Raw genomic sequence first — 26,007 nt, forward strand, 5'->3', positions numbered from 1 at the left:
ATCTGAATATGGATCCTATAATTTTTCAAGTGATTCTTCACCATTGAGAGATAGGGCCAAACACGATATTTCATAGTTATGGACAGATTCGGCCGAAACTTAGTGGACAAGTTGGGTGTGTGCCACGGACGAATTGATTCGATTTTGGTGAAATTCCGGATCCGAATACAAGAATGTTTTTTTTATTTCTAAAGTGATTAATTCTGCATGCTGCTGTATTTAACTATTATTCAGCAATACATTTCAGAGGTCTGTCTTGCTTTGGGACAAGCTTTGACCCAGATTATTTGACCATGAAAGCACACTAAACCGATCCTGACCGTGGCGGTGTTTTATTTTTAGGCCGTCCCTCATGTATCTGTCCAGGTAAAGTTGAACGCAGCGACTTCAGGTTCGCACACTTAATTTCACCTCATTGGGGGCGTGGTTAAGCATTAATAAAAATTCTCGCGAGAGCTACCGTTATTTGTCACACAATTCACGCGAGACCTTTTTATTCCCCCAAAATATATTTAAAACTGCAGATAAAATTCCACACAAAACCTCTGCCGAATGAGAGTGAGTTTCACGGGTGGTATGTTGTCACCACTGCTTGTATTGTTCATCATCCATAATCACTGGGTAATGTATTTATTACGTATGCAAATATGACGGAAACATATCTTCCGCCCCCTCCTGTTTACTTCAGGCGTGTTTCTTCCTCCTGTCTCCTCCCAACATATCCCTTCTCTGCTACACATCCATAACCTCATTTCTATCTCATATCATAATTATTTTCCTTTTCTCAACTCCTCCTCTCGACGGTCGGTACCTCGTAATAAGTGCACGGTTCTTCTAGTTCTAACGTGTCTCGTCTCAAGGAAAAAAAAGTTGCAAGTCCAAGTGTGTAGATTAAACCATACATTTTGGCATTATGGTTTTTAAAAAATACTTCAGAAAACATCGGCATCTCTGATGAATTTATTGATTTCAGAGTAACAAGAGTAAAACAGAGGTGGCCATTATAGATTCCTGTAGATCTGAGAAGAGCAAAACGACAACGAGCACTTTAGTTTTTGGCATCTTGCTTCGTGTTCCTGGCCATTGGTCTTGCGGAGCGCCATGAAAAGAGGTCTTTCCCATAGCGTGCTCGGATCGCGCTCTTCAACATCCACGTCCGCCTGTGATGAAGGGAGCAGCGGGATGCCTGCTGGTGCTGCTGGGGACTGTGGTGGCTTCATGGTCACAGACGTTCACAGCCCTCCTGCTCAAAAGAACGCAACGGACTCGGGACAGGGTGATTGATGTTGTCGAGGTTATTTTTTTTTAATGGTTTGTTTATAATGTACTCATTGAAAAAGTCAAAATATTTTACGTTAGTCACTTTGAAAGTAAATACGGGGTGGATAAACCTGACCACGCTGCATTTTGACAGGGTATATATATATATATATATATATATATATATATATATATATATATATATATATATATATATATATATAATATACATACATACATATATACATATACATATACATATACACACTAGCAGAAGTACCCGGCATTGCCGGGCGGGGGAGGGGAGGGGGAAGAGGACGGGAGGGGAATGGGGGGGGGGGGGGGGAGGGGAGGCGAGGGGGGGGGAGGTACCCGGCATTCAGTGTATAAACGTGAGGGAGAAGAGGGGGAGGGGGAGGGGAGGAGAGGGGGGAGGGGAGGGGGAGGGATGGGAGAGGAGAGGAGGGGGAGGGAGGGGGGAGGGGAGGGGATGGGATGGGAGAGGAGAGGGGTGGGAGGGGGAGGGGAAGGGGTAGGGGGGAGGGGGGAAGGGGGAGGGGGAAAAGGGAGGGGGTAGGGTGGAGGGGGAGGGGGAAGGGGAGGGCCAGTCAACAATGACATTGCAGTTCTCATGGTTGGAGAGCAGCACAACAATCGCGACATCGTCCTGAATCTTCGCAACAGCACGAAGCGGATTTTGGAGACTCACCGATCCTGTGACGCCCTCCAGTACCGGCATTGCCGGGTGGGGGAAGGGAGACCCTTACATTCCCAACCCGTACATTCGCCTTCTCGACTCAAGCTCACTCGGACAAAAGCCTCGCACAAATTACACCGTGAAGGCCCAATGGCCATGTCTATGCCACAAATCAAGTACGTGAGCGAGTCGGGCGCACTGAATTGAAAATATATAGAACGCTCATACTCCGTGAAAAGTGAAGCCAACTGGCGGCGGAGATGGAACATCACGTGATCGCTCTGAGCGAATCAGCGCGCTGCTCTGCCACCGGTCAGAATCCGTGTATAATATTCCTCGCTGAAAAAAAATCTATGTGAAACATGCTACTATCTATGCTAAATCATGCTAAATGCTAATCATGCTAAAATCTATGCTACTTGCTGTGAGTTTATGGCGGCAAGGAACATCACGTGATCGCGTCACGAACATCATTCGTGATCACGTCATCATGTGATCGTGATCGTCATCAATGAGCGCGAATGAGCGAATCAGCGCGCTGGAAATTTTCCTTCCTTACTCATGGCATAAATAAATATACTGCCGTAAATATGGTACATTATTAAAAAATAAATGTACTCCAATATTTTTGAAAAACTTTCATTGGTTGCTAGGAGATGGCAGCATGTAAAAACCGTTTGAATATTTGAAATACAGTTTGATCCAGAGGTAACTGGTATGGTCTTGCTGGTTGGTGGACACGATATGTGTAAGGGAAATTATTTTGGTGTCCTGTATCTGGTCGTGCTAGTTGGTGAACACGGTAAATTTAAGGGAAATGATTTTCTGTCATTCTTCTGAGTGGTTGCTTCTCCTTCCCCGTATTTTTGTTCATTCTATTGTTTTTTTCCACTCTCTTGAGTTGTGGGCCTTCATTGAGTGGTATTACATTTATCATCATCATCATTGGAATGTCTGTTGTAAAGATACGGACATCAAGTCCGTATCTTGATGCAGAGAGCATCAAGCACCATCTTTTTATACCAGGCAACGGCAACGCACTAACGCAGACCTCGCTCGGCCCCGCCCACAGCGACCTCTCTCGGCCCCGCCCATAGCTGCCTCGCTCGGTCCCGCCCACAGCGACCTCGCCCGGCCCCGCCCACAGCGACCTCGCCCGGCCCCGCCCACAGCGACCTTGCTCGGTCCCTCCCACAGCGGCATCACTCCGCCCTATACGGCACTATCTATATATTATTCGTACAATGCCGGGTACTTCTGCTTGCTGAAAAACAATCTATGTGAAACATGCTACTATCTATGCTAAATCATGCTAAATCATGCTAAATGCTAATCATGCAGAAGTACCCGGCAAAAACGCAATTGCTTTTCGCTCTGAAATACGTGCGAACGCATAACTGAGTTAATGGCGGCAACGAACATCACGTGATCGCTCTGAGCGAATCAGCGCGCTGCTCTGCCACCGGTCAGATTCCGGTCATAATATTTCGCGCTAAGGTAAAAATATGGTAAAAAAATATTATGAAATCAATTTTTAGGTCGGCCATGTTCGTCCCAGGCTCAATGGCCATGTCTGTGCCAAATATCAAGTACGTGAGCCTCTCCGTTTAGGAGTCTACCGGTAACATTACACACACACACACGCACACACACACACACACACACACACGCACACACACACACACACAAACTGTGTTTTATATATATAGATATAATATTACCCTTTTTATACATATGTATTTTTTCATTCGGCGAGGAGGGGGCTGTTGTGTTTAAATGTGCAACATAATATTGTATTAGGTTTAGTACCTCTGTTGCAGAATATTATTGAACTGGAAATGCAGCTTTGTTTAGCAGCCCCAAGCATTCATACCTCCTTAAATTGGAATCGGCTGGGGAATATTTTTGGCTCAAGTCTTTCACGAACCTGCTGGACATGTCTGACATATAATTTTATTATAAAGGATTGCAGGAATCCTTAAGATAATTTTGGACCGGACGTGTGTGTGTGTGTGTGTGTGTGTGTGTGTGTGTGTGTGTGTGTGTGTGTGTGTGTGTGTGTGTGTGTGTGTGTGTGTGTGTGTGTGTGTGTGTGTGTGTGTGTGTGTGTGTGTGTGTGTGTGTGTGTGTGTGTGTGTGTGTGTTGGAGAGTTGTTGATTTGAAAAGAAAGGTTCGAATCAATAATCCGAAGGCAATTTTAAACAATCCAGAGACACGTGATTGCTTAAGGCAGCTTCAAACACAATATGTTATTGTTCCAATTAACAAAGCAAATAATAATATTGCATTTGTATGTAAAACATTCTATATTCAAACACTTTTGGAAGAATTGGGCCGAGACACGGGAATTTCAAAGACCTACAAAATAAGTAACGATAACAAAACAGACTTGATACAACACCATACAAATCACTCAACGGTGAGAAGACTGTTAGTTCCGGATAAACACCATAAATTACCATTCATTTACTGGATCCCAAAAATGCACAAACACCCTTGTAAGATGAGGTTCATCATCGCAAGTGGAGAATGTAGTTTGAAACCTTTGTCGGGCAGTATAACAGCGGCGATGAAACTAATCTATAAATGTTTAAAAAACTACCATGAAAAAGTGAAGTTTTATTCTGGTATTAAGAAATTCTGGATCATTGACAATTCCAAACCGGTAATCGACAGTATCCACAACATTAACAACAAGGGTAAGGCAAAATGTCTTTCAACTTTTGATTTTTCCACATTGTACACAAAAACTCCACAAGCTAGTAACCACATTGGACAGAGCAATAGATAAAGCATTTGCAGGAGGTAATAAAGCATACATTAATGTATATCAAAACAGAGCACACTGGTCTGTAAAGGATAATCAATATTCATACAGTTTTTCAAAAAGTAAACTCAAAGAAAGTATTCGATTTATTACAAACAACAGTTTCTTTACATTTGGCAACAAGATACTCCAGCAGAAAGTGGGCACACCTACGGGTTCAGATCCGGCCCCTTTCTTTGCAAATTTGTTGCTGCACATGTACGAGTTTGATTGGGTCCAGAACATGTGCAGGAATAAATTAACTGCACGAAGATGTGGAAACATCTTCAGCTTCATTGATGATTTGTTGGCAATTAATGATGGATTTATATTTGATCAGCTTCGTGATGATATATATCCAAAATAACTTGAATTAAAAAAGGAAAACCAAACTTCCACTTCAGTTTCCTTTTCAGAATTACAAATTGACATCGATAATAATAAATTTCACACCAAATTATTTGATAAACGAGATGCATTTCCATTCCACATTGTCGGAATGCCTTTCTTAGACAGCAACATTCCCAAAAAGCTATTTTATGGTACCATTGCAGGTGAAATAATTAGGACTGTGAGAGCAACCACACACAGCTCTGAACTGGTCAATAAATTACAACTAATCAGACGTATGCGAGCACAGGGAGCTACAGTTAGTGGATTAAAACAAGTTTTCTTTAATATCACAAAAAGGCACCAAATCAACAACAACAACAACAACATTTCCATCTTCCTTTAATTCCATCTGGGTCCACAACGATTTGTCCCACTTCATCCTTCAAGCAACTCACCCCCATCACATCACACCTCTCTTTCGCTATCTGCTTTGCAATCCTGAATACCGCTCTCTGACCCTCTTCCGAATCCAAGCTGTCTCCGAACATTTTCCTACATGCCTCCTGCGCCTTTGCTACCTCTTTCTTTGCAGCCTTCCTGGCTGCCTTATAACTTTCATGCTCTGCTTTTTCTGCTCCCGTACCCTTCGCCTTCTGCCACTCCTTGAACTTCTTCCTCTTCTCGTCAATCCTCTTTCCAACTTCCTCATCCCACCACCATGTTTCCGAGTGCCTCGGTGGTCCTTTTGTCCATCCACATACCTCACCAACGGCTCCCAACAAACTATCTTTCATTGACATCCAACCACGTTCAAGCTCAACCACATCATCATTTTCACCATCATCAACCTATCACTCACTCTAGTCACACTCACCACACTGTCTACAAACACCTCAGAAAACAGGACACCAACACCATTCACGCCCTCCAGGCACCCTTGCCACACAAACTTGTATTTCTGTCCCTGCCTACCCTTCACCATTCTCATACCACTTCCCTTCCATCTGGTCTCTTGCACACAACATATGTCCACTCTTCTTCTGACCAATACTTCCACCACTTCTCCTGATCTCCCTGTCATTGTCCCTACATTCCATGTCCCAAACCTCAGAAACCGATCTCCACTTTGGGCTGCACCCTGCCCATATGTAGTTGTAATTGTCATGGTTCTCTTTTTTGAGGCAATGTTTTTATGGCCGGATGCCCTTCCTGACGCCAACCCTCTTAGTCGCCTCTTACGACATGCAGGGATACGGTGTACCTATTCTAACCAGGGTACACACCGGGAAAAAGGCACCAAATGTAATTAGTAAAATACAATACGAATATTAAAAATATTATTCATGAGATTTTTATGTAAATACAGTACAATATAATAATTAAATGTACTACAAATCAATGTTGCTAGGAATCAGTGGTTGCTAGGATATGGCAGCATGCAAAAAACCGTTATAGGTGATAGTTTGAACATTCGAAGTACAGTTTGATCGAGAGGTAGGTGGTGTGGTCGTGCTAGTTAGTAGATTGATGTATTTAAGGTAAGATGTGCATGATTTAATGATATTGTTGCGGATATGAGGATTGTGTTTTTTTTTGTTGTGTTGTATTGTATAGTAAATTGTTGTAAATATCACCCTCTGTAAAATGTAATGATTCCTTGTAAATACCTCCATAGTGTGAAGGTCAAAGGGCGTCTCGGTAGTTATTCCATAAACACCACATTGCAGGACACGATAAAACCCTTGTTCAGTAGCTTATATCTTATTATGTGTCTTAGGGTAAGGCTGTGTCTCCCATTAATTTAAATACTCCATTGTACCAAGTGAAATAAGAGTAGATCCCCTTTCATTTCATTTCAATGGCCAACTGCATTTTGGGCGGTTTTCTTCAACCACCATTGGCCACGAGGCAGGGTTGGGGAAGAAAGGCGTGCCTCCACCTCGTCATAGAGGGGAGGAGTGAGCCAGCCCCGAACAACCAACCGAGCACGAGGGGTTTGGTTTGAGAGGGCGGAGGAAGAGCGATCGGGGAGGTTCGCAAAGGTTCAAGGGTGGGGCTATATATAACCCATGAGAGACGCCCCCAAGAGAGATGAGTCCAAGGAAAGAGCTGGGTCGTCAGAACAGAGCGCGTAGAGAGGTCCATGACAAGAGCTGAGTTGGTCGTCAGGGGTGGTCAGTGGTTGCGTTGAGTGGTTGCGTTGGAGAAAGAGTGGTTGGACAAAAGAAAGAGAGAGGAGAGAACCCGTCACGCCAGACCCCCCACCAGCGCGTCGGCTCCGACCGTGATCCGACCCGTGATCCCGCGCACACGACAGGATCGGTGGCATCAGCGGCCGTCGAGGTCCAGCCCGACGTCCCGTGCGGGATCAAGCTCCAGCCAGCTCCGTGCCGTCCTCCCCCTCCAGCCACACACCTCCTTCCAGCCAATCCACTCTGCAATTCCCCGTGTGAGTCGTCTTTGTTTGTTCTGTCCTGGGTAGGTAATTAAGCTTGTATAAGGAATTCACTGTGTCACCTGCGTCTCATGTCCCTGTACATAATCGTGACTGACTGCTCTTTTTGCTTATGTGTGTAAATAATAATAAACCCAGTTACTCTTCTGTACGTCTTCTTCCTCTTTGCATTCGGTCGCTTTAGAGTTTTCCAGATTGAGTAGCTGTGGCGCGATACGGCCAACGTTGGGTGAATCGGGTTTAGTGGGGAGCAACTGTTCGGCCGCGGTTATACCTCCGCTCGGTAAAATAACATCTAATCCGCGGACCGTAACAATATTATCATATTATCGAGTGTGAAAGGAAAGTTATAAATATATGATAACACATTAAATCCTGTTGCGAGTAAAGTTGGAATAAGTGATGTTGCATTGATGGGTTGACTGACTGCCTGGACGCAACTGAGGTTGTGGATCTACTGATTTACCATCAATTGATGTGGATCCATGATCGAGGTTGTGGATCCGCCGTTTGGAGAGGTCCTGGGCTGAAAGGATTGAAACCTCGAGGAAGAACGGTGCCCAGCTGATGATCCATGCAGTTGGGAAACGAGTCAATTGCTTACAGGTTAACGTTCTTGCTTTAGGTGGAGAAACTATGTTTGAGGTTTGCAATTTAAATAAAGTTGAATATGGGATGTTGTGAAATTAACATCATTTACAGCAATCCTTTAAATTATTTATATTTAAGTTTAGGAACAACCGATACTGTACAATTAATTAAGTGTGTGTGTGTGTGTGTGTGTGTGTGTGTGTGTGTGTGTGTGTGTGTGTGTGTGTGTGTGTGTGTGTGTGTGTGTGTGTGTGTGTGTGTGTGTGTGTGTGTGTGTGTGTGTGTGTGAATAAAAGAGAGAGATAGAATTGTGAGGAACAGAAATGAAAAACGAGATGTGTGTGTGTGTGTGTGTGTGTGTGTGTGTGTGTGTGTGTGTGTGTGTGTGTGTGTGTGTGCATGTGTGTGCATGTGTCGCATGTGTGTGTATGTGTCTCGCGAGTGTGTGTATGTGTCTCGCGAGTGTGTGTATGTGTCTCGCGCGTTTGTGCATGTGTCTCGCACGTGTGTGTGTGTGTGTCTCGCGTGTGTGTGTGTGTGTGTGTGACGCGTGTGTGACGTGTGTGTGACGCGCGTGTGTGTGTGTGTGTGTGACGCGCGTGTGTGGTGTGTGTGTGTGTGTGTGTGTGTGTGTGTGTGTGTGTGTGTGTGTGTGTGTGTCTCATGTGTGTGTGTGTGTGTGTGTGTGTGTGTTTTTTTGTTTTTTTTCTCGTGTGCGTGTGCGTGTGTCTCGCGTGTCACGTGTGTGTTGCGTGTTGTGCTGCTCCTACAGTTCTGGGCCAATTCCATCCATACTTGCCACACAGGATCAGCATGACTCCAATTAGTGCTTCGGGGTGTTTTATCTTTGTTGGTGGTCTTAAGGGACTTAAAGTGGGAAGAAAATTGTCTATGTAAATGAGTATCATGTAGCACTGCCTCCAGGTGGGAGAGGGTATTACAAGTCCTCACCCTCTGCAGTACAGTATTCCTATACCCACGTTTTACAGTGCAGTGAGGTGTTTTCAAGTACCGTATATAAATTGTACATATGTTTTTGCTTTATGCACGTAACCCTGGTTTATTTTTTTTGGGCGGAGCGATTGAGGGAGCTGTCAGTTGCCTATACACCGCCCAAGTAAAGGTGTGAGAAGAACATGTTGCATGCCTGTAACAAGATCGCCTGCAACACGGGTACTCTAATAGCATTTGTAATTTGTCCTGGTTGCCATGGATAACTCGTCTCCATTTAACGATGGACACAGAGGGATATTTAATACCCACAAATGACCAGTGCTGGCAGACAGATCGTCTGGCTTAACATCCATTCAAGGCACGGTGCACACATTGATGAATCGCAATACGTGCGAAGAAACACCAGGATGACAATTTATAGCTGGGTCGAGATTCGAGCTATGATGTCCTGGCAACCCTACAACTTTTATAATAATGCTGTAATAATGAACAAATCGCTGAACGAACCATGAGGCTGATTTTTATTACAACTTAGTAGTGAAAAGTGAAATAACCAATCAGAATCATAAAACTTGGAAATAAAATCTTGAATTGCTATGGATTACTCATTAAAAAAATTTAAAAAACACCTTTAGAGGCCATTTTTCCCCGCAAAGCAGGGGTTGGCCTTTTTCGGGGACTGTGGTTGTTGTTGTTTTTCGGTCCCCTTTTTGAAGCAATGTTTTACGGCCGGATGCCCTTCCTGACGCCAACCCTGTTTGTCGCCTTTTACGACACACAGGGAATTACCAGTGAACTGGTACTCAATTAGCTGACCTCGGAAGGATGACAGGCTGAGTCAACTCCCCTGGTGTTAATTCAGCGATCGACTGGGATTCGAACCCAGGATCCTAGGATCCTAAGCTGGCACCCTAACCGCTAAACCAACACCAGGGTTTAAGGGATTACTCATAAGGGACTTGAATTTGACTCAGACTGGCTTGTTTTATGTTTCTGCAGATTTCTTTGTGAGAGTGAAGGTGGAACCCGAATCATCTTATTGTCCCACCACACAAGGCAAGATTTTAAATGTCAAAATAGTCTGTTCTTGACTGTCGTTGATTATGCATTGGCCTCTAATTGAAGTAGGATTCTTACCTTACATTAAAGGGTAAATTTTGTTGCTGCAGTTTTAAATGGAGAGGTGAAAGTGGAACCTGAACCCGCATACGACTCGGAATCGCAAGGCAAGTGACTATTGTTATTTGCTCATGGCTGTCACTGACAAATTGTTGTGTTCAAGTATATGCTGTCTTATGTTGTTAGCATTGATAACTGGCTGTGAGGGATATGTGTCTGAATGAAAAGGTTCTCATTGAGATCATAGATTTGCTGATGGAATTTGCATGAATGTTTTAAGTGTTATATTTGATGTATTTTTACTTCTTTAGGAGCGATTCTATAATTGCCAATAACTTTTAGGAGCCAAAAACATGACTTGTATTCCAATGCCATCAGAAAACTCACCCACTGCTGAAACTTGTGTGTGTGTGTGTGTGTGTGTGTGTGTGTGTGTGTGTGTGTGTGTGTGTGTGTGTGTGTGCGTGCGTGCGCGCGTGCATCCGCATCCATATATTTTTGCTTTAACATGTTTTTATTTGAAACTGCTTGTCTGATCAATGCAAAACTTTAAACCTAGGAGGGATTCCTCATGGAGAATGTTTTATTGCTAACTCTGATGCCTTAGGTTCCATGCTATGGCAGCCATATTGGATTAAAGGGAAAAAATTGACATTATTTTCTCTAAAATCACTCGATGAAAAAAATTGAAACTTGGCTAATGTCATGAACTCCACATGGGGTATACAGGATGATGATGATGTCATCGGTAAAGTGGTATTCCAGCTATAATTGGTTGAATTGACATTCTTGTCCAAAAATCTGAAACTTAATATATCTGATCTGTGACCCAATGTGTGAAGAATTAAATTAATGAAATTCATAACCCATGCCAAGAAACTGTGACGTACGAGTAATAGGGTGCATGGATGATATGGGTATTTGGGCCATAATAGCAGTGGGCTATAATAGTAGTGTATTCAGTTAACGATGGTATCCTTATACAAGTCTGGATGTAACCTGCACAGAACTGTGTTTGGAGTAGCGTGACAAACACACAAACAAGAAGGCGTCTTGCAGAGCATGATACCTGCAAAATCCATCCCCCCCCCCCCACGCCCCCAGAAAAAAAGGTTGCAATCGAACCAGCAAATTGCCCATTTCATCAAGATCAAAATTGATGATATTGATCAAAGCTCCGGTCAATAGGATGAAAGGTGATGATTTTTAGATGAAAATTGATGATGTTAGAAGTTTGACCTTGAGTTGACCTTTGACTTTTTGACCTCAAAAATAGTTGGTTTCCCAATTCAGTGAGGAACGATGCAAATGCTGTTAAAGTTTCAAGTCAATCGGATGAAAATTGATGGTTTTTCAGATCAAAATTTATGATTTTGGAAGTTCGACCTTGGCTGGATCTTTGACCTTTTGACCTCAAAAATAGTTAGTTTCCCAATATAGTGACTCAATGTGCAAATGCTGTTCAATTTCCAAGTCAATCGAATGAACATTGATGTTTTGTAGATGAAAATTGATGATTTTGGAAGTTTGACCTTGAGTTGACCTTTGACCTTTTTACCTAAAAAAAAAAGTTGGTATCCCAATTCAGTGACTCAATGTACAAATGTTGTTCAATTTTCAAGTCAATCTGATTTAAAATGGCGATTTTAGAAATTCGACCTCCAGATAACCTTTGACCTCAAAATCAATAGGCTTCACAATTGTGACGACCTCTGCAACTTAGTCAAGTTTCGTGAAGATCGGTTGAAAATTGTGACCTGTAGGCGACCGACATACAGACAAAACAAGATAGACAAGCAGAATAACGCACAAGACCAACCAATATACTTGAAAAATCTTCGATTTTGCAAGTAACAGACAAGACAGACAGACAGACAGACAGACAGTCAGTCAGACAGAATAACGCACAAGACCAACCAATATACTTGAAAAATCTTCGATTTTGCAAGTAATAAACACACAAACAAACACGCAATGAGCCATGAATTGTAATAAGGATACATACATACATACAACAAAGTAGTGTTGCACTGATAATCGTATCGGCTATCAGTAACTAGCCAATATTGCTTCCTTTGTAGAATATCGGTAACGACGTCACATTTGATACCAATAACAGAGTAGGTGAATTAGAGACCGGAAGAACCAAGATGGAGAGAAAGAAGCGGTTAGTCTTCTGAGAATTATTCGCATTAGGGGAAGACACAGGGGAAGACACGAGTAGGTTTGCTGTTTGCAATGCTTGTCAACAATCTATCACGTGGAGGAAAGACTACAAAGACTTTCAACACAACAAAGCTCGTGCTTCATTTGAGAAACAAACGCAAGCAAAACTTCCAGAAATACAAGCAAGTGCTGAAAGCCAGTGAGTCAGCAAAAGATGTACAGAAAGAAGAAAAAGAGTTATCGTTGGAAGAGAACGCAGATCATGTAGATTGTAGATCGTCTGGGATATCAATGATGTCAAAGCCCTGCGTATCCACCAGCAGTATCATCTATATAATAATAGCGTAAGGACTCGACTTTGTTATCCCTTTTACGCCGCACCCAGTGACCCGATGCCCACGGCACTAATGGATTTACGATCTACGAACCGCGCTCTTTGTTTATCACGTACAGCCATACTCAGAAAATCTGAATTAGCCGACGTTGGGGCCCAAAAGCATCCGATTAACTGCCGATACGACGCCATATTATTGGCGTCTGCTGGGTGAAGGCGAAGCAAGCTGTCCGCTGATTGGACAGTCGAAGGCGACAGCAAGCCGTCCACTGGGTGGACAATCCTGAGCATGCATTTGTGCCGGTGTCGTCGATCGCGGTGTACGCTAACCTCATCAGGTGGGTTTACCATAATTTCTTCCAACCGCGCTCTTTGTTTATCACGTACAGCCATACTCGAAAAATCTGAATTAGTCGACTTTGGGGCCCAAAAGCATCCGGTGTGGCCAGAGTGGTGCTATGCCGATTCCTATTACGAATCCATTCATTTTTCAAAAGTATATCGTAGCGTTGTCATGTAAGTAGATTGCAATATATACGTTGTTCATATACGCACTCTTCATTCTCATCTTTCTTCCTAACTCTTACTCGGACAAGCAAATCCCCGATGCCATCCATAATGGTACACTCTATCCATACACCACATCCTCCCTTCCATGGATGTTCCACGGGTTTCGGCTAGTGCTGATACTAATATTTAAACAAAGATTTCCGCATTGGCTTGAAGTATCAGATGCCAATACTGATATATAAAAGATATCAGTGTCAGTATCTGTACTCGCTGATATTTGGCATATCAGTAAAATTTTGACATCGGTGCAACATTACAACAAACGGTTGGGATCTTGTGTTGTTAGATTACTGGCACTGGTACGGTTTTCCAGAGGACCTGGGTTCGATTCCTGGTCTGGGCATGTAATTTTCCCACATATATCAATTTAATCTTATGTTCATGAAGAGGAATTTGAATGCCCTAAAATACTGACATGTTTTTACTTGGTGGTAAACAAAATAAATTCAACTAGAACAGCACTTGGTAGAGCGCATACCTCCGCCAGGATGAACAGTTTACATTTTGTATCCCACTGATAGGCCAGATATGGATTCGGACCTGAACCAAATTCTAATCGGCTTGTTCTTGTTGCCTAATCAACTCATTTTCTGTCCACAACTTTTTGAAATATCAGGCTATATATAGTTTTTGGCCCTATTACTCAATTGTGTAGAATCACGTTAAAAAAAATTAAAAAGCTCTTTTATTTGGATTCCTTTTCGGATCTTCACCAAAATCGAATCAATTCATCTTTTTCACACGCCCAACCAGTCCACCAAGTTCATCCGAATCCATCCACAAATGTTTGAGATATTCAGTTCACAAACAGACAGACAAGAGTGAAAGCATAACCATCGCCCATCCTGTGACTGTGACTGTGACTGCTCAGAAAGGTGTCGGAGGTAGTATTGTTTTGAACGATAATTATTAAATGCCCATGAATACCTGCATAAATTTCTTCCAATTTTTGTTGCAGATTTTGTAATGAAGGTTAAAGTGGAGTCTGACCTTTCAGATGACGACAACTCGCAAGGCAAATCAACGATAACACTCTCATTCATTCATGCATGCATACATATAAAATTCATACTAAAATGCTTAACTGCTTTTACCCACATAATGTTGGAAAACCACCTAGACAGAAAGGTTTTTTTGACAACTGAATTTTTTCTCAAATGCTCTTGGTTTGCTTAAAGTGAGGGTGTGGAGGGAGGGGTTATATGCATATTGTAAGTGCAAAATACTGGAATTGTCCTGTGCAAATATAGTGGGTTAAGCTCTTTGCCTTATTGGTATTTCCATGGTCTATAACTGTATTGACCACCCCATGTAGTGAGCTATGAACTGACGATCAGGTTGGTTTATGACCCATTGGTTGATTGGTTGGTTGGAATTTTGTACTATCAGCGATTTGACTGAGGTTTGTAAGCATTAGTGTGCATTTTTTCACCCCCTTTTTTTCCAAAAAGTTTTGACAATCGTCTTATTCCTGTGTTTATTTTGTTACACTACCCAAGGGTTAAATCCAGCACAAATTTCAACAAAACTGAAGCAAATTTATGGGGACCACCAAGGCTTCAAAATTCTGGAAAATTTGAAGAAAGAAAAAAAAATCAAGAGGCAAACCATTGCATAACCATTTAATTTTTTGTAAATAAACAATACATTTCAGCTCTAACATACATACACAGGGATGCTATGAGCTCAGTTCTCGAAGTTCTTTGCATTCATTCACTTATTCCGAGATTTTCTCTTGCGGAGGTTAGGTGTCTCTACTGCTACTTTTCACAATTGGCAAGATGTTCTGATAATATGCTTCAGTACGTGCTGTTTGGAGGAATTATGCACCGATTTTCACTCCTCTTTCAGCCCCATCATTTTTGACATTCATGGAGGAAATGTTCCTCAAAGATGCGTGATACGTGTCCGTCTCGGTGCAGTTTTCAAATTCTTCAACTAGAGCCTTTTCCATTTAGATCTTGTCAAATAGCACTTGATCTTGGCTGCCACATGTTGCAACATTTATTTCAAGTATTCTCTGTCTTCAGGATTCTTTATCATACTTTCAGCATTCGCCGGCCAAATTTGGAAAGTTTTCTCTAGGTTAGTGTTCATCTGCTCCGACTTTTTTACTGAATTATTTGTACTTCTGCGATTTTTGGATCTTCTGCGATTTGGAAAGTTTTCTCTAGGTTAGTGTTCATCTGCTCCGACTTTTTTACTGAATTATTTGTACTTCTGCGATTTTTGGGAATCTCTCTAATCTTCCTGTTATTTTCCCAAAGCTTCAAATTTCTTCTTGCAGCCCTACTGCTTAGAGAGCATGGGAATATTTGCCTTTTCATAGAATATTATCAATTTTGAAAAGACTATCTTTGCACTCTCCCATTTACTTTTGTTGAGCGGCAAACCCTCCTCTTTGTGATACAGTAAGCAGCGTAAAATCCGTCTGCATGTTGGTAGGCACAGTCCAGTAATCGTCTGATGCAGTTATGGCACTTCCCAATCCAAATATCTGTGCTTTCTGATGAGTCTGCTTGCTCTCGACACCGTCACCTGATTTTTCTACCTCTTTTCCATTTTCTGACACACCTTAATCCATCACTAGGTCGTCACTCGTCACTGAGAAAGAGAAGAAAAAGTAAATTTATTCTCAAATTCAGACATTTTTTGTAACATTTCTGAAAAGAAAAGTAATATTCATGAGGTCAGATATCAGCCCTGAAACTGAAAAATTGAAAGACCTTGTCGTACTTGAAGGCCTTTGTCGGTGGATGTGGATAGGAGTTGACATCTATATCATGTTTAACTGTTCTAAAATTAGGCAGTGCATCTTCATAATACAGTAATATTTTAAAATGTCTAAAATTAAAATTAGATTGTTTTCCATAACCCCTACCAACTCTCTAACATGTCCAAATAAACTTTTTTTTTTGAAAAAAATAAGAGTAGATAAGCGAAATTAATACTCTTTAAATTCCTTGGTCTTCCACCATTACTGTTGCTAATTTTTGATTGTTGGTATCCTCAACTATCAATCAATTTCTTACTAGCAATAGTTTAATCAACATTTAATCAATATAGCACTTTCAATTTTATCTCAAAGCAGAAGCAAAATCTCTTAAGTGCTTCAGCAATTCCAAAAATACATTGAGTGGTATTGAGTATTTTTATGGCAGATTATCCCCCTCTTAATTGTCCAATTGATCTATGTTAAATTATCCAAACAAATATACAAGTTGACTATTTATCCCGCAACTTTTTTGCCTGAGTATCTGCATTTCTGTGTCAAGCTGATATTAGGTTGTTGTTTTTTGCAGAAGAACTGAATATGATGGATACGCGATGTTTCCAAGATGACATTTCACCGACTTCCCATGACGCTTTAAAAAGACTCTTTGTTAAAGGAGAACCTTCTGATGTTCATCAGGAGGACTGTGATGATCATAACCTTGCAGCTGGTAAGCACATATTGGAATATAATCTATCGACCTCCTTTCATTCCACAGGAATCATTATTGTGCTACCGCCAACTTACTTTGGTGTGTGTGTGTGTGTGTGTGTGTGTGTGTGTGTGTGTGTGTGTGTGTGTGTGTGTGTGTGTGTCGGTTGTTGGTTGGTTTGTCCATATGTGGGTTTCAGAAGGTGTAACAGAGCTCTTCCAGGTCTCAAAATATCCACCTCCATTAGTGTGTGTATGCATGTGTGTCACAATTTTTCTCAGAGACGGCTGAACAGATCTTCATCAAACTTTCAGAGGTTCATCAGGGAGTGTTGTGGAGTGTTTTAGGCCAAAAAATTAGAATAATTTCTTTTAATTCTCGTATCCGAATAGATATTCAGATCTTCACCAAAATCGAATCGATTTTGTCTTGTCACATCCCCAACCTCTCCACCAAGTTTCGTCCAAATCCGTCCACAACTTTTTGAGATATCCTGCTATATGTCGTTTTGGCCCCATCTCCCAATGGTGAAGAATCGCTTTAAAAAATTCTACTAGCCGTATCCGAATCCGGAACTTCACCAAAATGTAATCATTTCGCTCTTGTCGCATATGCTACCTCTTCACCAAATTTCGTCCGAATCCGTCCACAACCTTTTGAGATATCTTGTTCACAAACACAGACAAACAGACAGGGGTGAAAACATAACCTCCACCCACCTTTGGTGGCGTAGGTAAAAATAAAAACTAATTGATTTCTTCAAAATGCCAACAGGATTATAAGAGCACCGGGCAACGCCGGGTAATCCTGCTAATCTCTGATTTAAAAAAAATAAAATTACGTGGGTACTCCTGCTGGTCTCTGATTTAAAATAATAATAACAAGTGAATCCACTTGGATTCCGCCCAGGTTGGCACATGGAAATTATGATGTAGCATAATTATCATCTCGGGTCAAGATTTGAAATTATGCCATGGTTTTTGTAAAATTGCTACTAGTATTCACATTATGTACTTTCACCAAAACATACATCATCATAGAAACATACATAGAATTTGGGTCCTCTGGGTCATTTGGGTCCTCTGGGTCATTTGGGTCCTCTGGGTCATTTGGGTCCTCTGGGTCATTTGGGTCCTCTGGGTCATTTGGGTCCTCTGGGTCATTTGGGTCATTTGGGTCCTCTGGGTCCTCTGGGTCATTTGGGTCCTCTGGGTCATTTGGGTCCTCTGGGTCATTTGGGTCCTCTGGGTCATTTGGGTCCTCTGGGTCATTTGGGTCCTCTGGGTCATTTGGGTCCTCTGGGTCATTTGGGTCCTCTGGGTCATTTGGGTCATTTGGGTCATTTGGGTCCTCTGGGTCATTTGGGTCCTCTGGGTCATTTGGGTCCTCTGGGTCATTTGGGTCCTCTGGGTCCTCTGGGTCCTCTGGGTCATTTGGGTCCTCTGGGTCCTCTGGGTCCTCTGGGTCATTTGGGTCCTCTGGGTCATTTGGGTCCTCTGGGTCATTTGGGTCCTCTGGGTCATTTGGGTCCTCTGGGTCCTCTGGGTCATTTGGGTCCTCTGGGTCATTTGGGTCCTCTGGGTCCTCTGGGTCCTCTGGGTCATTTGGGTCCTCTGGGTCATTTGGGTCATTTGGGTCATTTGGGTCCTCTGGGTCATTTGGGTCCTCTGGGTCATTTGGGTCATTTGGGTCCTCTGGGTCATTTGGGTCCTCTGGGTCCTCTGGGTCATTTGGGTCCTCTGGGTCATTTGGGTCCTCTGGGTCCTCTGGGTCATTTGGGTCCTCTGGGTCCTCTGGGTCATTTGGGTCATTTGGGTCATTTGGGTCCTCTGGGTCATTTGGGTCCTCTGGGTCATTTGGGTCATTTGGGTCCTCTGGGTCCTCTGGGTCATTTGGGTCCTCTGGGTCATTTGGGTCCTCTGGGTCATTTGGGTCCTCTGGGTCATTTGGGTCCTCTGGGTCATTTGGGTCCTCTGGGTCATTTGGGTCCTCTGGGTCATTTGGGTCCTCTGGGTCCTCTGGGTCCTCTGGGTCATTTGGGTCCTCTGGGTCATTTGGGTCCTCTGGGTCATTTGGGTCCTCTGGGTCATTTGGGTCCTCTGGGTCATTTTGGTCCTCTGGGTCATTTGGGTCCTCTGGGTCATTTGGGTCCTCTGGGTCATTTGGGTCCTCTGGGTCATTTGGGTCCTCTGGGTCATTTGGGTCCTCTGGGTCATTTGGGTCCTCTGGGTCATTTGGGTCCTATATTCCTATCCTATAACATATATATCTCCTATAACCTATCCTACTAGCGGGGTCACCCGTGGGAATCCCACGGGCATGGATGTGTGTGACATTTCGACATATTGAGTTATATGCTGCACATTCATTTTTACAAAATGGTTACTGGCAAGTCATCAGATCCAGAAATGGTGTGAATTTAGTTATTTCACATAATATGTGACCCCTCACTCCTCTCCACCTGACACTCTCCTGTCTCCACCTGACACTCTCCTGTCTCCACCTGACACTCTCCTCTCTCCACCTAGCACTCCTCTCCTCTCCAAACCCTCACATCCCTCTCCTTTCCAATCCCTCACCTCTCCAATCCCTCACACTCCTCTCCTCTGCAATCCTTCACACGCCTCTCCAATCGCGCCTCACACTCCTCTCCAATCGCGCCTCACACTCCTCTCCAATCGCGCCTCACACTCCTCTCCAATCGTGCCTCACACTCCTCTCCAATCGTGCCTCACACTCCCCTCCAATCACTCCTCTCCAATCGTGCCTCACACTCCTCTCCAATCACGCCTCACACTCCTCTCCAATCGTGCCTCACACTCCTCTCCAATCGCGCCTCACACTCCTCTCCAATCGCGCCTCACTCGCCTCTCCAATCGGCTTTCCCCGTCTCGTTTCTCTCCTTTTTCTCCCGTCTCGTTCTTTTTCTTGCTCCAAATCGGCCCGTCGGAATCGGAAATCGGCCCGTCTCGCCCGTCGGCCCGTCGGAATCGGAAATCGGCCCGTCTTGCTTTTGTGCTTGTGCGTAAATAAATTGTGTTCATGACACCATTTCTGGTGTTGGGCTAGCGGCTAGGGTGCCGGCTTAGGATCCTGGGTTCGAATCTCGGTCGATCGCCGAATTAATGCCAGGGGGGTTGACTCAGCCTGTCATCCTTCCGAGGTCGGCTAATTGAGTACCAGTTCACTGGTAATTCCCTGTTTGTCGTTGAAGGCGGCAAAAAGGGTTGGCGTCAGGAAGGGCATCCGGCCGTAAAACATTGCTTCAAAAAGGGGACAAAAAAACAACAACTACCACGGTCCCCGAAAAGGCCAACCCCCGCTTTGCGGGGAAAAATGGCCTCTAAACGGTGGTTTTTACACCATTTCTGGATCTGATGACTTGCCAGTAACCATTTTGTAAAAATGAATGTGCAGCATCTAACTCAATATGTCGAAATGTCACACACATCCATGCCCGTGGGCTTCCCACGGGTGACCCCGCAAGTTTGCATTGACGTTCGTCGATGGACTCGTTCGCCCGTCTCATTCGTTTTCTTGCTGCATCCTGTTCAAGTCTGCGTTCTTCATCGATCGTCTCATTCATTTTGGAAATAGAAGTTTCCACGCAGCGCATGAATTGTCACGATCCTCAAGAGGAATTTGTCTCGTAATCATCAAATGATAAATGGCAAGTAAATTATATTGTGGAAAATTAAAGATTTCAAATAAACCTATTTAAAGTGTATTCGCACATAACTAATTTTAAAAAACGAAGAAATATCTCTCGGTAATTTCCTGAAACATATTTTACTTCCGGCTAATAATGTTGAATTAAATAAAAACGAAGAAATATATGTCGGCATCATTGTTGACGTTTTTGTGACGACTGTCATCAAACGAAAAAGTAATATATCTTAACGGAAAAGCAAAAGCGAATTTTTAATATATATCGACACGTTGCCGTCGGTGTCATGTTGGGCGGTGTATGATACACCATGACGCGATTTTTAAAAATATATCTGCATTTTCCCGCGTGTGTGGAATGTTCTCAATTATTGCTGACACCGACTCTAAAACCATCGATAAAAATGAAATCATATGGTGAGTTAGATTGGAGATAAAGGCGTGAGAGAGACTCAATGGCCTTGAAGTTACAGGCATTTGAGAATTCATTTCGTTCTATAAACGGCAACTTTCATCGGATTTTCTTCTCGTTTTTTTTCAACCGAGTCTAAAACTATGTTAGCGACTGTGAAAAATGAAATGATATATCGAATTTAAAATAGATATCGACACATTGCCGTCGGTGTCATGTTGGGCGGTGTATGATACACCATGACGCGATTTTAAAAAATATATCTCTGCATTTTCCCGCGTGTGTGGATTGTTCTCAATTATTGCTGACACCGAGTCTAAAAGTAAAACCATCGATAAAAATGAAATCATATGGTGAGTTAGATTGGAGATAAAGGCGTGAGAGAGACTCAATGGCCTTGAAGTTACAGGCCTTTGAGAATTCATTTCGTTCTATAAACGGCAACTTTCATCGGATTTTCTTCCCGTTTTTTTTCAACCGAGTCTAAAACTATGTTAGCGACTGTGAAAAATGAAATGATTTATCGAATTTGATTTGAAATAAAACTGGGGGAGAGCAAGACACCACGGGCCTACAAAACAGGACTCAAAGCTATGCGAGTTAATAAAATGGTGGATATTTGTTTATAGCCACTCCCAGAATGGGTGGAGCTATGGGTGGAGCTACTCTGCAAACCGAGTAAGCCACACCCCGGACAGACACCCAACAGATAGACAGACAGACAGACAGAATCATCTACGGCTATTATAATATAGATAAATATAGATTTGATGACGTCATGTTTACACATCTGAGCGACAGAAATGAGCGACAGAAATGAGCGACAGAAATGGGTGACAGAAACTAGCTTCACTTTTGAGCGCCCGAAATTCCCAGGCAAACGCTATAACGCACCAGGTTTACAACCTGTGCGTTAATAACGTGCACCTTATCAGTTTTTGTTGTTTGTCATTACAGAGTGCCTGGCAGAACCTGTAAAGCAGTTATCCTGTTGGAGATGCTCAGAGTCATTCCACACGATGAATGATCTTCAGCTTCACATGGAAAGGCACCCTCAGAGTTCTTGTAACAAGAAGCACAAATGTGTATTCTGTCCCTACAGCAGCAACTTTTTAGGCAACTTGCGTGCTCATGAGAGGATTCACACAAGGGAGCATCCATACAAGTGCTGTGTATGTGGCAAGGCATTTTTGGAGTCCGGTCACCTCAAAAAGCACATGAGGACACACACTGGTGAGCGGCCTTTCAAGTGTACGGTCTGTGGAAGGGCCTTCACACAAGCATCCCATGTTAATGTGCACATGAGGGTTCACACTGGAGAGCAACCCCATAAATGCTCTGTTTGTGGAAAAGCGTTTGCATATCCAAGTTGTATTATAAAACATATGAGGACTCATACTGGTGAGCGACCATATAAGTGTTCTGTCTGTGGAAAGACTTTCACATATCTTGGCAGTATCCCAAAACACATGAGGACTCATACTGGAGAGCGTCCATACAAATGTTCTGTTTGTGGGAAAGGATTTGCATTCCCAGGTGGTATTTTGAAACACATGAGTACGCACACAGGTGAGCGTCCATACAACTGTTCGATCTGTGGTAAAGCATTTACACGTCCAGATAACATGCTAAAACATGTGAAAATCCATAGTCGTGAACGTCCTTATAAATGCTTTGTCTGCGACAAGGAATATGCACGTGCAGAAACAGTTCGACGCCACATGAAGACCCATTCTGCTAAGAAAGCGCGTCCCAAAAATATATCGAGCTTGGAGAAGGTGCGCAGGAACATGGACCCTATAATAAAAACTCGTGAGATTATGGCAAGCAAGCAAAACATTTGTCTTATCCCTCCTGTTACATCACAGAGCCTTATATAACATGCGTTTAAGCTGCCTTCATAATTGAATCAGGTGTCACTGTAAATACATTTGCACCAAAATAAAGAAACCGATAAGTTAAGAATTAGCCTCCTTCAAATGATGAGAATTAGGTAATCCTGTATGGGCACATGTGAGCATCAGCTAGATGTACTGATATGTTCGGGGTTCTCCACGACCTGTAAAGTACCTGCGAATTGATATACAGTGACGTGAAAAAGTAAGTACACCCCATGTAAAGTTTTGATTTTTTCAACATATTTCAACATACAGCTATTTGATCTTCATTTCAACAATATTGAGAGATAAAGGTGATATAATATAACAAATATCATGAAGCATTTACATTTTGTAGTCCATTGTTTAATTTAAATAAACATAAATGCAAATTTCGCATGTGGAAAAAGTAAGTACACCCCCACATTTATCATTACTTCAAATACCTAAAATTAGAATCAGGTGCACCAGCTCAGGTGCAAATGATTAGAACATCCTTGGAGAGGATCTTGGTGGAACCTGTCTTATTTAAACCTCAGACATTCAGTTTGGTTTGCTCTTTGTTGTTGAAGTGTGCGGCATCACCATGCCTAGATCAAAAGAGCTCTCTGAGGCCTTCAGAAAGAAGGTTATAGATGCCTACGAGTCTGGGAAGGGATTTTAAAAGATCTCCAAACAATTTGAAATCAATCATTTGACTGTCCGGAAGATCATCTACAAGTGGAGAAGATTCCAAACAACTGCCAACTTGTTCAGGCCAGGCCGCCCCAGCAAGTTCAGCCCGAGAGCAGACCGCAAGATGCTGAAAGAAGTCTCTAAGAACCCCAGAATGTCATCACAGGACCTACAGGTAGCTCTTGCCACTGTTGATGTCAAAGTGCACGGGTCTACCATGAGAAAGAGGCTGCACAAATTTGATCTACATGGGAGGTGTGCCAGGAGGAAACCTTTGCTGTCCAGAAAGAACATCAGAGCAAGAATAAAGTTTGCCAATAAACACCGAGGCAAAACCAGCACTTCTGGAACAATGTGCTCTGGACAGATGAGTCAGAGGTAGAGCTATTTGGCCACAGTACCAAAAGATATGTTTGGTGAAAACCAAAAACAGCATTTGACCACAAGAACCTGATACCAACTGTAAAGCATGGTGGTGGAAATATTATGGTTTGGGGCAGCTTTGCTGCATCAGGGCCTGGGCAGCTCACCATCATAGAATCCACTATGAATTCTTCATTGTACCAGAGGGTGCTTGAGGATAATGTGAGGCCATCTGTGGGAAAGTTGAAGCTCAACCGAAGGTGGACCTTGCAACATGACAATGACCCTAAACATACCAGTAAATCCACCAAGGAATGGCTGAAAATAAAGAAATGGAGTGTCTGGAATGGTCAAGTCAAAGCCCGGATCTAAATCCCATCGAGATGTTGTGGGGAGATTTGAAACGAGCTATGCATGCAAGAAACCCCGCAAACATCGCACAGCTGAAAGAATTCTGCATGGAGGAGTGGGCAAAAATTTCTCCCAGTCGATGTCAGAGACTGGTAGATAGTTATAAGAAACGCCTACTTTTTTTTTTCTTTTTTCTTTTTTTTTGTATACAAGATCGAGGCTCGTGAAAGAGCTAACATTAATCACACAAAAAGACAAACCGACACACAAAACACAAAAAACAAGGGGAGCGGCAGACAAGATGGTGAGAGAGGGGGAAGGACACAAAAGAGAGGGGGAAGAGGGGGAAGGACACAAACACAACATTTGAGAGCAGGGACATCGGGAGGACTTGGGGGGAGGTGGGAGAGGAATAAAACATATGAACACTGCAAGGACTCTGGGGTGAATTACCGGGGGTAGAAAAGATCAAGGTTTTCGATGGGGGAAGATAAGAGATGGTGGTGAACAGCTGTTTTAAAGACCTGGAGGGAGGAGTGGGATTGAAGGGAGTGGGGGAGTTTGTTCCAGAGGCGGGAGAAAAGGGGAATGAAAGAGTGAAGGTGAGCAGAGAGCCTAGACTTTGGCAGTTTAACCATAAGAGGGTTGCAGGCAGATCTTGTGCGACCTGAAGGAATATTGGGGGGACAGAGCACAGAGAGAGCTGGGGGAGCAAGGCCGGAGAGGAGTCGGTAGAAGACAGAAAGACCACCAACCTGCCTGCGGTGAGTGAGTGAAAGGCCCTCGGAGTTGACTACATCGCAGGAGATTCCAACGATTCTGAAAGCTTTGGCCTCAACAGCGTGAAGCCGAGCAAGGTGTGAGGCAGGAGCACCAGCCCAGAGGGGGGAACAGTATTCCATTGAGCTGCGGATGAAAGTGGTCGACGTTGAGGTTGTTTGAGGTTGTTTCTTGAGGTTGAGGTCTTTCTTGAGGTTTCTTTGAGGTTGAGGTCGACAACTTGAGGTTGTTTCTGCCAAAGGGGGCAGTATCACCTATTAGAGCCAAGGGTGTACTTACTTTTTCCACATGTGAAATTTGCATTTATGTTTATTTAAATTATACAATGGACTACAAAATGTAAATGTTTCATGATATTTGTTATATTATATCACCTTTATCTATCAATATTGTTGAAATTAAGATCAAATAGCTGTATGTTGAAATATGTTGAAAAAGTCAAAACTTTACATGGGGTGTACTTACTTTTTCACATGACTGTATATATTGATATATATGAGATTGAGGCTGAGGTTGAGACCAGGTCTGCTCTTGCTTATTTGCTCAAATTTGCGGAGCAGATCTAGTTTTACTTTCTGGTTGGAAGCGCCTTCTTTCTTTATTTAAAAAAAAAAAAAATTATATATATATATATTGTCGTGTCTCCGGGGTTAAGACCCCAAGAGGACGAATGGCCGAAACGAGTTTAAACTCCGAGGCGTACTCCGAACCTTGGCGGCATTCTGTTTGGTGCACACGGGAGGACCCGGGCCTTATCTAATCGGGAACACGCAGGGGTTAATCCGAACCCACAAAGACTGGACAGCAAAATCCACAACACAAGAAAAGTGGTATTCAGCAAATAATGATTTAATGAAAACAAATACAAATATAACAATGAAAGGTGAGGTAAAAACTAAAATTCCTAATTGAGACGTCTCCACTCAGACTCGTATACAAACAAGGGGAAAAGATAATGAAAGAAAATAAATAATGCTTTTTAATCGACTGGCACTCAGCTTTGCGTCCCCAAATGGCTGGTAAGGCTTGCTGGCTGTTGTCTCGAACCACCACGTGGGAAACACACAAGATGGCGCGGAATCGCGCTCGCAGCCAGCCGCCGACGTGAGGAAAGCAGGCAGGATCTTTCTTTGCTAATACGGCTCCAATGGTCTCCCCGGCACGCACAGACG

General features: G+C 43.0%; 1 protein-coding gene across 1 annotated transcript; it reads left to right on the forward strand.

Annotated features, from left to right (window-relative positions):
• The first annotated feature begins 1,015 nt into the window (after nt 1–1,015).
• LOC137435043 (uncharacterized) lies at nt 1,016–23,013 on the forward strand. Its single transcript, XM_068128426.2, has 6 exons — nt 1,016–1,276; nt 10,097–10,153; nt 10,267–10,323; nt 14,245–14,301; nt 16,589–16,729; nt 21,747–23,013. Exons 1-6 carry the CDS (start codon nt 1,102–1,104, stop codon nt 22,667–22,669), a joined length of 1,410 nt encoding a protein of 469 aa, XP_067984527.2. The 5' UTR covers nt 1,016–1,101; the 3' UTR covers nt 22,670–23,013.
• The last annotated feature ends 2,994 nt before the right edge of the window (nt 23,014–26,007 follow it).

The sequence above is a fragment of the Myxine glutinosa genome, chromosome 1, assembly GCF_964187855.1.
Source record: "Myxine glutinosa chromosome 1, kmMyxGlut1.1, whole genome shotgun sequence".
In the NCBI taxonomy this organism is placed as follows: domain Eukaryota; kingdom Metazoa; phylum Chordata; class Myxini; order Myxiniformes; family Myxinidae; genus Myxine; species Myxine glutinosa.

Coding starts and splice junctions, on each gene's coding strand:
- LOC137435043 (XM_068128426.2), top strand. CDS start 1,102: ATGAAAAGAGGTCTTTCCCATAGCGTGCTCGGATCGCGCTCTTCAACA. Junction 10,324..14,244: donor ATACGACTCGGAATCGCAAG/GCAAGTGACTAT, acceptor TTTTTGTTGCAG/ATTTTGTAATGAAGGTTAAA. Junction 16,730..21,746: donor TGATCATAACCTTGCAGCTG/GTAAGCACATAT, acceptor TTGTCATTACAG/AGTGCCTGGCAGAACCTGTA.